The sequence below is a fragment of the Ursus arctos genome, unplaced genomic scaffold (assembly GCF_023065955.2).
Source record: "Ursus arctos isolate Adak ecotype North America unplaced genomic scaffold, UrsArc2.0 scaffold_3, whole genome shotgun sequence".
NCBI lineage: Eukaryota > Metazoa > Chordata > Mammalia > Carnivora > Ursidae > Ursus > Ursus arctos.
In genome coordinates, this window is record NW_026622985.1 from 5,076,308 (window position 1) to 5,088,703 (window position 12,396).

Here is a 12,396-nt window from a genome sequence, read left to right on the forward strand (position 1 = left end):
AGCACAGATGCCTCATTTCCCGTCTTCATGCTGAAGGTGTTACTGATACTTGACACATGGCCACGAAAACCATGTTCACCTGCAACAAAGCTGAACGGAGAAGACCGTGTGTTCTAGGTCAGAGCAGCATTTATCTGCGACCCCTGCACTCTTTTTGAACCAACGAATGGTTTGTAGGCAGAAGAGATAGAGTGACCCTCCGCTAATGTGTGTATGTGACTGAACAGGCCCCCTGTACACAGACCATCCTCCATCTCCCCTGGGTAGACCCAGCCTGGACATCAGACGGATGTGAACTCTCTGCATGTTCCAGGCACACACCCTGCCAGGGTCTCAGGAACCCATCCTACCACGCCTCCTGTCCAGACTCCTCCCCATCGAGGCGTTTACTCTTAACGCTCCATGCTGTATTACGCACACTGGTTCAAGCTATTTAGAGGCCCTTCGAGTCTTATTCATGTTTGTATCCATTAGTCAAAGTGATGCCTGACACACAGCATATACTCAATAGCAGAATATACCAGAATATGTCTCACTGTCAATCGTCAGGGATCAAATCCCAACGAAACATGCTCTTCCATTCAGCCTCATCGAACAGAGCTGTGTTTCCATGCCAGCTCAGCTCTGTCTATGGGATACTCTCCACAGGGTCAGCATTGTGTCAAACCCTTGCTGTGGTCATACTTGAGAAAGATGTGAGGATCTCAGTTATATTCAGCATCCTAGCCTCCCCTTCTTTCTTACTCATTTCCTGCTCTCTGACCTACACATTAGGACACCTTTGGTTGTGTGTTGGGTACCACTAGAGTGACTAACATCGCAAAGCCTGTAGTGGGGACCACGGCCCAGGGCACCTCATTGCAGCCCTATGAGAGACCTAGACTCAGAGGCAGCCATCCAAGCTGTGACACAGAAACTGTGAGATAATTCATGCTTATTGTCTTAAGCCTTTGCATCTTGAGGTAATGTGTTCTGTAGCAATGGATCACAATACAGGCTGAAAATAAGAGAACCCCCTCTCAAAGCTACCTCCACAGTTGGGGAACCCCTCATCTCCCGGAACCGGAATCCCAGAGCAGGACGGACTTCAGTGAAGCCTAAGGTTGTCACCAGGGACATAGGCTTTGGGGTCGACCTCCTCTTCGGGCTGGTACTGAGGGGGCGCTGGCTGCTCTGTGCACCACATCCAGACACTGGAATTTTCAGAGGAGGAAGAGAGATTATCCTTTCCAGTGGTTGCATAGGGACCTTTCCCAGACACCCCCAACTGCAGTTTCTGTTATGTGTCACTGACCACGTTGGGTGATATGCTTCGCCAGTCTCTGGTGGGAGTGGAGTGACCCAAGGTGATCGAAGCCCATCCGAACAGCTGGGGACAGGATCAAGTCCCTCTGATGTGTGGAAGTCACTGGTCAACACTGGAGCTCTGTGAACTGGAAACACAGGGAATGCAGGCTGCGTGAACAGCCCACGGTGTCCCCTACAATACTCGGGTCGCAGTCCTGGGGTTAGTTGCCGTCTGGAGCATGTTGTGAGTGGGTGCAGAGAGAGGACCGTGTGCCAGTGGGGATGACGGAGTGGACAGAACGCAGCCTTTTCCAAGTCAGTTGGGGGCCAGTGTGAGGTACGTGTGCCCAGAGCTCATGGACTTGCTCTCTGCCACCCCCCAGGGCAGAAGTGGGGCTCCTCTCCCCTGGGTCCTGCTGTCAGCTCTTCCTGGCAGCCATGGCCAGAAGGGCCTGAGGACTCTGAGTTGGTATATACTTATTGCACACGTAGGAGGAAAATGTGTGAGCTGTGTCGCGTCTCAAAGCCTTATGGCACAAAGGCCACCATGAGTATAATTACAGTAACAGTGGAATCGGGCTTCCAGGTCAGGCTTCTGAACTCCCTTTGTTTCATATGACTAAGCTTTCCTACTAACCTGTCCACATCTGATCATGCACATAGGTGCGCTTTGGGTGCATGTCTAAGCCAGTATACATGTGCACATGGATTTTTTTTTTCCCCTGCAACTTTCTAATCAGCTTGCTTTCTGCTGACATTGGATTTCAGTTTAACCTTCATTGTGAATGACCATGATGGAGTGTATGTCACTAGTTGCATTGAGTTGTGTGTTTCCAAGGTTTGCAGAGCTGGTTTTGATTGGGCCATTAACAAGTCATCCCTTACGCATTCCAATGAGAAGACCCTGGAGATTTAAGGATCAATGCATATAGAGTTCTAATTACAGGTCCTCAATGGGCTTTATATTTTTACAATTAAACCATTCAATGACTGTCCTTTTTTTAGACATTTTCCTATGATAGGTTTGAGTAAATCAGTCTTCCCTTGGCTATACATCACTGGGATGATGGGCAGGAAAAATGGGTCCCTGTCCCCTGATCTAAATGACCTGTCCAGTCACAGCACTACTAGCAACACCATGGCAGTTTGTAGGTGGTTGTTTTTCAATCTGTGGTTAAGTAGCCCATTCTAAAGAATTTTGAGTTAATTCTAAAATAGGGAAATAAAATGAGAGAAATTAGCTAGCCATTTTCAATTAGAAAGAGTCATTTGAGTTTGCCTCATATAAAATTCATAATAATCATCATAATCGTAATTCATATTTTAGGCACAGTGACTCAGCAGAAGAACCGAGAATCTAGGAGTGCGTTGGGCACAGCTCTGTGGTTTACTGGCAAATGGCTGTAATCAAATCCGCACACTCTGGGCCAGACGCTGGCTAAAGGCTCCGGCTCTGTGATCAGCCGTGAACTTGCCTGAGCACAGAGCAGAGAGCAGGAAAAGATAGGCAAGAATTTTGCTGACACCCCTCAACGGAGACCAGTCCTTTCTTTAAAGTCACCTAACACCGAACTCTAAAATCCAAACCAAAATTACCCACTTTGCTGTCTCAAAACAAAGCAGTTAATCTTCAAGCTTGTGACACAAACACAGTTCTGGGAGTCTTGTTTGTGGTGGAAGGACCCTTGAAGCCTGGCAGGTGTGTGGCCCTCAGAGCGAGCCCAGGAAGCACTCTTGCCCTGCTCTGGTGTGTGTTTGCCGCTTTCCTTCCCAGGGCAGGAGAGCTGGCCACACAGCCACTCCCGCTGCCATGGGAAAGGGCAAGCATCCAGGAAAACAGGAAGTGGGTAGTGAGCAAACAGAAGGAAACTGGTGATTGTGGGAGCAAAGCCTGTCCCTACTCAGAAGCGCATTGGAAAAAAAAATGGAACGGGATCTTTAGCCTGTTGTTATTGTACCTTGAAAACCGTGAAATCCACCCAGCATGAGCTGAAGACGGAATGCTACTTAGAAGCAAAGCGGTGAGAATCACGATGGGCTATGGATAGCATTTTTAAAACTCCCCTGAGCTTACTTCCCTTCGCTAATTATTTTTCAGTGCTTTATTTATTAGCTGCTATCTCCCTGACCTGAGAGAGAATTGAAGAAGTTAGTGACAAGTCAGTGCAACAGGTGCGGGCTGGACCCAGCTCACACCAGCTAGTGAGAACGGACTTTTGAAATCTCGGAAATTTTGCAAGCCAATTGCTAAATAGGACAATTATTAAAAGGTCAATTATGTAAGCTAACAAATAATACAAAAAATACAGCAAATATTGAAGCTTCATCACTTCCTAATGACTTTACGACATGTTACTATTTCTGGGTTTTTGAGGTTATATACATATATTGAATCAATGTGATTCAATAATTTTGTGATAGTGAAAATACTATATAATATTGTGCTACTGCAGATCCTTTTCCCAATGCCACAGTCAGCGACTGGCACCCATAGCTGGAAATCAACCATAGAGGGTTAAGGGAACTGAGGGTTATATAGAATTTACAACAAAGAGGGGCGTCTGGGTGGTTCAGTCAGTTCAGCATCTGACTCTTGATTTCAGCTCAGGTCGTGATCTCAGGGTGAGTTCAAGCCCCACGTCAGGCTTGGCACTCAGCACGGAGTCTGCTTGTCCCTCTCCCTCAGCTCCTACCCCTGCTCTGTCTCTCTCATAAATAAATAAAATCTTTAAAATAAATAAATAAATCCCACTGTTTAAAAACAAAAAGAATCTACGACAAAGAGTATTGTATATTTTGTTATCACTTGTAAATTTTGTGCTATCCATGCTTTATATCAGTAAAACTTTATCCACCAATCTATTGATTGATGGATCTATCTGTCCCTTTTATTTTTTCCTGAGAGCAGGTTCCTAACCATTTACCAATCTACCCCTGCAAAGGAATAGCTAATTGAAGTAGGAATACTGACAGCAAATTTATCTTTGGTTTTCGCAAGCTGTTTGCCAAGCCCTGTGCTGGCACAAATAGTCTCAACGGATCTCTGGGTCTCTTGAAGCTTCAACTTGTAGCATGAAGTCAGGTTAGGAAACCCTTTTTTTTTTTTTTTTAACATCAAAATATATGAGGAACTTCTTTCTGAACTCATGCAAATTTAAGTTCTTCGCATAAGTAATGAATACAGCTTGATTTTTTGGGATTGTTGTTAAATATCATTATTAGTTCAAGAGTGAGTAGAATAGGAATGAAGCCTTCCCCAGGTGACACTAGTCTTCTAGATTATTGTTTTAGGATTTGTCTGAGATGATGTGAATTCAGACACAGCCCTTTTGTATCTTAAGCCCTATCCCTGAGACCCTCACAGGCTTAAGCTACTTGCATGGAATGGCCCTTTCTCAAATGGGTCAGTCCCCCACTGAGAAGCCTCCTGAAAGGGTTTGCTCCTTCAGAACAGTAGATCTCAACACGCATGTGTGGGTGAGATCTTTCTCCAACTCAGCAAATCAATCCATATTTTCTCGGTTGATGCCTGAGCCCTGCTCAGGAACGGCATTATCAAGGTCAGGATGGATTTGTCTCCCATGGACAGCATCATGAAACAACATTATCTGTTTTCCCCTGGAGCTCTGCAAGTAACTTGGACTTTTTGCCAAATACTCACTACTGGCTTTGCCTACCTACTGGCCAGCATCTCTGCATGCAAGGTCTTTAAGGTTGTAGCAAATCCGAATAATTGTATTTGACAGCCTAAAAGACAACAGTGAGCTCAGTGCTGCTTATGATCCGGTTCTTCCAAGGGACAGAACTGTGTATGTTGGATCAGTAGACCTTTTTAACAACTGACATCCACAAAGACGAGGAGGAAACAGAAGAAATAATAATCATAAGACGCAGCCGAGACATCACTGTCTTGGAGGCGTTAAATCTCCAGGGGCTGGAAGGTGAATGATGATGGCGATGTTCACTTTGCCAGTTTGTGTTCATATGTTGCCATTTATTTCCCCCACAGTTTACTGCTGCGCATCATTCCCTACTCATGCCAAGCGCTTCTGATGGATGGCCCTTCCTGGAGCTCCGTACCTCTGACTTTCCCTTTGCCTCTGCTAGCCTGACTCCTATTCTTCTATTCTTCCACCTGTTGGCATGAAGGGGCTCATTTGTACCGCCGTGGTCTACTTTCCCTAGAATTTACGTATAAATGCATAAACAACAGAGACTTGTGTGACCGACGTTCACATTTCCTCATAGGAGGTAAAACTTTGTGCAGATTCTAGGTTGATGACCTTGCCCTATCCAAAATTACCCTTTCATTGATTAGGACCTTGCTTTATTCTGATTCATTATTAATTCATATTTTTCTTATTTGATACTCAGTTGCAGAATATCTTCTCCATTTAAAGTAGATTGTGTCCACAGAGTGATCGCTGTAGTCAATTTAGATACACCTGAAATATTCTGTCTACTTGGTAAAACCTAAGTGCCTAAAATACATGAATTATATATATAATCTGTAGGAACTCACAACACACACATACACGCATAAACACACACATATACACATATTCACACACACGTATCTACACACATACACACACGTGTACATACATCTAGGGATACATAGGACACAACTTTTTTTAAATGTTTCTCATATTTTTCTATTGCTGTGTTCTCTGCCATGTAGACAGTTTACGAGAAGAAAACAGAGGAAAGAGGATGTGTCTCGCTTCATCTGTTAATTATGCATTCAGCCATTGACCCATTTATTCACCAAACATTGAGAACTTGCTTGAGGCTAGGCATTGTGCCAACATTGAGGGCTAGTACAGTGAAGAGCACATGGCCTCTGCCCTTGGATTTCACTTACCTGTGGCTCCCCATGCACATGAAAAGAAGTAATGATGATTCCATTGGATAAACACTAGTCTGGAGGCTTGCCCAAGCGGTAAAGACGTTCGAGGGCACGATGACCGTGTCCTCATGGGTGTGTCGCCTTCTCTTTCTGGAGTGCAAGATCCCTTTCTCATCTTGAGAAAACCTACCCAGTTATTGAGAATGAGTCCCCTCGGCAGTCCTAAGACAGAGCAGGTGGGAACGATCGTGTTAAGATTCAGGGTTTATGGAGAACGACTTGCTTGCTTTGATCCACTTTGATCTTTGTGCAGAGATGCACTTGAACTGGAGAGGCTTATCGTGTTTCTCTCCAACAGATTTTTTCAAATGTTATTGCTCAAAGTAAGAAAAAAGAATCAGTGAGTGTTTTTTACTTGTATGACTGTCGTCTGGTTGATCACAATCAAACTATTAGTGATGATTAAGGTAGGAATGATCACAGCTGATACTGGTATTAATAATTAAGAAATACAAGCTAGAGCTTACAGAAATAAATAGCTAGAGGTATGTAGAACCAATCTAGTGCCATGTATTGGTGGAAAAAAGCCCAGAAAGTTACAGAAATTACTCACAAGGAAAGAGAGAACAAGTTAGTGTCTTTGTTTTGTTTGTTGTGTGTGTGTGTGTTTTCTTTTTTTGCATTGAAATAAAGAACTTTTGTCTGATAAGTAGCAATCACTTGACCTCAAATCATTAAGCGGGCAAAGTCTAAACAAGAAAAGGTAATGTTTACCTAAATGTTGGGGGAAAGCATCAAGATTTATCACCCAGATATTAAGATTGTAGAAGATTGTATATAATTACAACAATGAGCATTTGTGTGAGAAGTAGCTATTATGCTGAAGAAAACGAGCAGTCGAAAATCTTAAGAAAGGAGACCAGGGAAAGGTGATATTACTCATAGAATTATTGGTTATGAAGAATAAAATATAAAGAAACATGTCAAACTCTACTGAAAATAAGAGGACATAGATGTGGACGTGTGGACGTGGGGAACAAACTCAATAGAGCTACTCCAATTCACATGGCAAATAGAATCGGCCACGAAGTTAGCCAAAGACATGGATTTTTTATTTTACCTCAGGGCTCTCTTTCACCATGATGGCCTGATACACAGCTGGGGGAAATTCAGGGCAATTCCATGACCGGGATTTCAATATCTACATATGTCATGACACTGGATTAGCCAGCATTAGAATCTTCTAGGTATCAGATTAACTCAGCGAAACATTTTTATTCCAGGTGTTTGCATTTCAGAGAGGTTTTCCTTTCTGGTTCACCTCAGAACCCAACCCTCCTGGGGGTTATTCATTCTCCCTAGAAGTCAGCAGGAAAACTGTGTCTCTGGTCCATATTGCGACACATGCTATCAAGAGTTACAGTAAAAGAAAATAAATTTGAGGCTGTTCCCATTTTCTAAGCAGAGACACAGATCAAGCAGACCTGGCGACTAGCTCATATACCTGCTGGTTGACAGAGGAGCCCCTCAGGAGTAGGAGTTCTGTAGCAAGTGCGAAGGTGAAAGAATAATTAGCTCTATGCTATTTTTCAAAAACAACTGGGATAAATCCTTCTGTTTTCATCACAGACAATATCAGTGATGCATAATGGGACATGCTGCAATTTCATGCAGTCCTATTTATGAAGATTCTAAAATTATTTAATTATAAGTAAATGTTCCTATTTGCAAATGAAACAGTTTGGGAAATCTTAACAGAGTTTACTCACTGGTATTTTATTTTAGCTCCCATGATACTCGCTCACACATTGCACCTGCATGGTGATGCTTACCGACTGCCCACCATCACAGTTTTCTCGTTGATTTGGGTGCGTAACTTGATACTGTGTATTCACCACTTCTATGTGTGAAGGACTCGGATTCAAAACATGTCCACGTCTGGACTAACATTTTCTGTCACAAAATACACATTTCTGTGATAGAAACAGGATTACCTCTTCCAAACGGATAAGAGGAGGTGAGGGCCTTGCACTCAGATATGGAAGGTGTCTTGAGTCAGCCAATTCTACATCCTGTAGGAGTTAATCCACGCAGGGCGCACTTCTGTCCCCTCTGAGTAGTGAGTGTGTGTGTGTGTGTGTGTGCGCGCGCGTCCGTGTGTTTTAACTACTTCATCATTCATATCCAAGGAATGTGGATCAGGAGAAAAACTCAAAATTGTTTTGGCCCTTAATAGTCACCATGGTAAAACAACAACGAGCAAACTTCAAACGCTTCAGTGAAGACGAAGGTCCCAGTCTTCAAAGCAACGAGTCCTGGAGCTCTCTGCGGCTTATTTGTGGTTTATTTTGTAGTTCCCATGCTTCATTTGTTACCAATACAAACACAGAATTGGTAACCCTTCTACCCAAAACTCTTCACTGGAAACTGTGAGATTACATTTATCTTCACTTTCTGTGTTTATTTTGCCCTTCAAGACTTTCTATAACCTTTCTCTTTCTTTCCTAAGAAAATAATAAATTTTTATTACTAAGGGTGAAGCTGTGTAAATGTCAGGAGGTTGTATCTTCCCATCTCCCTCAGTAAAGAAAAAAGTGACAAGAGATGAAAGGTTCTGAGGTTATTTAGACTGGCTACGTTGTTTCCAGGGCAATAAATGCACTGTCCAGCCTTTAGGGAGTAAAGTGGGGTTGGGGGGGAGGGGTGGATACCCGATCATATAACCTAAATCAGAACACAGTGACCGGTGTGCATCACCCTTTTTCTTTGGCGCGTGAAGAACTAGCATTGATGAGAACACATATCTTCCCATGTTTTGAGTGAATAAGAACTGGTAAATGAGGAATATAAAGACTTCCAGAATAGCACAAGTTCTAAATTAAAAAGAGAAAATGGATGAGTGGAGTTGCCAATATCAAGTTAGATTTGCCCCAAAATTCTGTTGCCTCTGGAATGTGTCAAGAGCCTTCCTTCTGCACTGTCTCCCCTTCTTTCAAGGCTGGAAGCTCGCCCCGCACTGCACACCCCATCCTCTGCACAGCCCCACCACCCTGGGGATCCTTTGATTTTTCTTTAGTCTCTGGCTGCTGTTTTACCATAAGGGAATAGACGGGAACGTGTTTGTGTCTTGCACTCAGAATCCATACTGTGTGTGGACCAAAGTGGACAGATGAAGCACAAACCCATAGAGCTGCCATCTCAGGAAAAATGAGCAATGTCGTTTTTGGTGGGAGTAAAGAGCATTTGTACCCCCAGCCCGTTTCTCTCATTGACGTTTCTGCCCAATCCCTGCAGTGTTGGATTTCCAACCTCATTCTCAGTTGTGTTTCTCTGTCCCATCTTCTCTGACGCAGGCAAGCCCCAGGTCGGCCCCTGCAGGCACAGCATTGACACAGCCAGCAGGGGAAGTGCTGGAAGGCAGCGCTTGCCTCGGTGGGGTGCCAGCCCCTTTCCTGTCCCTCTCATTGCTGATGTCACATGAATAAGGACAGAGCAGTACCCTGCTGACGACCAGGGTGTGCTGAGGGCGGGGGCTCCCAAGTCAGTGACAGATAAGCTATGCGTGAAGACGGTTCATTAAGTTCGGTGAATATAAAAGAACAGTAAATGGTTTTAGAATTGAGATTTTTAGTCTCTAGTAGCGAAACTCCATTGAATTTCCAGTAAGTCTCCATTGAATACAGCAAGTTGAAGCAGAGGAAGAAAGTTGATGAGATTTTGTAGTTTTTATGTTTTATTTTTCAACAGTTTTACCGACATGTAATTGGCACACACACACAGAAACTTGTATACGCCTGTGAACATTGACACAACCAAGACAGTAAACACCCAGCAGCCTCCCGGCTTCCCCGTGTCCCTCTGTGGTTGTTTTTAATCTGTGTGTGTGTGTGTGTGTGTGTGTGTGTGTGTGTGTGTGTACAAATGAAACATCATATACTTAACTACTCAGATAACCTTACAACAGTTCTGTAAATCTAATGGGAAAAAAGCTAACAAAATATGATATTTAATAGCCAAAATCCTAAGTCAATTGAGAAGCAAAGCTCTCCTATACTTAATTAGGTAATTGTTAAAACGTAGAGCATCAAGTGTTGGAACTGATGACGTCCACAATAGCGTTAGTTACATATTGATCTGACAGGAGGGAAAACCAGTCACAACACTCTTAGTCAAAGCGGTAGTTTGAATGCATTATCTGGGAAATGTCAATACACACACTCTCATGCACACAGGTGCCGCTGAACTATGTCTCCTCTATCTACATTTTCAAGAGGAAACAAAAAGATTGCTCTCCACTGTGTAATTTCCTCCTGCGAGCCGCATGAGTGTGTGCATGAAGCCACACACCCGGTGAATTTTAGCCCCAAGGAGTCCAGCCGCCCATCTCAGGGGAGGCGAGGGAGGCACTGGCTGCTTTCAGGGGCCAGCCACCTGCTCTCCCCACCTGTCTCCCCTAGGTTAGCAAGCAGCCAATGGGGGGCTTAATGGCCAGGATGGAGCTTCTGGGGCCACAGGTGTCTGTCCCCGCTTATTTCAACCACCAGGGGGAGCCCTGATTATCCCATCATTGGACAGTGGTAGGGAAAATGGAAACAAAGTTACAAGTAACAATCATCAGGGCTTTAAGTTTATGCCAATCTTGAGTTTCAGAGCTGACTTCAGGGACTGTGCTCATAGGGCTGAACCCCCTCTGTTTACAAAGAAGGTAAGGGAAGGCCAGAAAAGTGTGGTGACTTGCCCAGGATCACAGAGCTGAGGAGAGCCTGGGCTCCGACATGCAGCCCCGCTCACTGTTGCTGGTGTGATGACGGGATCCAAACAGGAACATAGTGGACATGGCTGGTGTGTGTGTTAGTATTTATCTCTATCTGCATCTCAGTCTGTCCCTCTGTGTCTGTTTGCCCTTCTGTCCATTCATTCATCCACCAGGCACCCACTCTTCAGATACCTGAGGTCAGAACGGCATGTGGGCTCAGCCCCACGTGCGCTCTGCAAGGATGTGACCTTGACCACTTAGCCCTCCCGGAAGGCCAGGCCTTCTTCAGTGCCTGACTTAAGAGTTAAGGAGAATGTGGTCTCTTCGTGGTCAAGATGGGCACTCACCTATGGACAGGACAGAAATCCCGTACAGCTCGAGTGATCTCCAGCTGCATTCCTCATCTGTCCTTAGCACTCACACCTGAACCCCCCTGGCTATTGGCCAGCCAGAAAGCACCTGCAGGGGAAGGAGCCTCTGCCCATGCTGACAGCACAGAGGCTGGCAGGGTTGGCCTGCGGAGGAGACTTGGTCTTTGGTCTTTGCTGGTTCCCTCCCCAGAGAGGAAAGAACTACCCCCTGCCTGTCTGTCCGTAAACCCTGTCAAGGGCAGTGCTATTGCTAGCATTCCCATTTTACAAAGGAGAAACTGAGGCATAGAGGTGACAAGAAATTTGTCAGAGGCCAGAAGCAAGAGCAGGTTAACATCAGGCAGGATTTGGAACGCTGCAGCCTGGTCTGTGTGTCTGCAGAGGACAGACAGCATCAGCTACTGTTTGCACTGGTGTGGTAGTCTCTCTTGCTAGAAGCTCACCCCAAAGGCCGAGAGCTAAGAGCAGAGGTGTTTGTGAAAACTGCTGAGAGCAAGGATGGAGCTGAACAAAAACATCACGGGGGGAGGGCAGCACAGAAGGAAGCTGGAGGACCCCAGAGACCATCCAGACAGCGACCTCGTGTCAGTGCCCCTCAGGGTCACAGATTGTACTAGAATGCCCACTGCTTTAGCATTTTCTTCACAGCAGCTCATACACTGGTGTCTGAGGCTGCTCGGGCCACCACCCCAACCCCACAGTCAGACTGCCTGAACAATGGACAGTCACGCCTCACCCTGCTGGAGGCTGGGAGCCCAAGGTCAGGGTGCTGGCAGGGTTGGTTTCCTGAGGTCCCTCCCCTTGGCTTGCAGATAGCCATGTCCTCCCTGTGCCAGCAGGTGGTCTTTCCTGTGTGGGCACACACCCTGGTGTCTCCCTCTTCTCATGGGGACACCAGTCATATTGGGTCAAGACCCACCCTAAGGGTCTCGTTTTAACTGAATCACTTCTTCAAAGGCCTCATCCACATACAGTCACATTCTGAGGTACTTTGGGTTGGAACTTGGACATGGGAATGTGGAGGGAACACCACTCAGCCCAGTCAGCCTTGCTTACTCTGGGAGTTTGCTGGGGGTACAACACAGGCTGCGGAGTCTGAGCTGTGCCCACAGCAGGAGGCAGGGTAGTGCCCA

The 12,396-nt window shown here is 45.3% G+C and overlaps 1 protein-coding gene across 7 annotated transcripts in view; it reads left to right on the plus strand.

The window, feature by feature from the left end:
• Nucleotides 1-12,396, plus strand: part of COBL (cordon-bleu WH2 repeat protein) — a 263,831-nt gene that overhangs the window by 200,981 nt on the left and 50,454 nt on the right. Inside the window, exon 8 of one of the 7 annotated variants that reach the window (XM_048213128.2) lies at nucleotides 5,297-6,846. The exons of the other annotated variants lie outside the window; for them this stretch is intronic. Within the exon in view, the coding sequence (XP_048069085.1) occupies nucleotides 5,297-5,340 (44 nt within the window). The 3' untranslated portion in view covers nucleotides 5,341-6,846. Of the gene's footprint in view, nucleotides 1-5,296; nucleotides 6,847-12,396 lie in introns of those variants that run through there. 7 annotated transcript variants of the gene reach the window in all.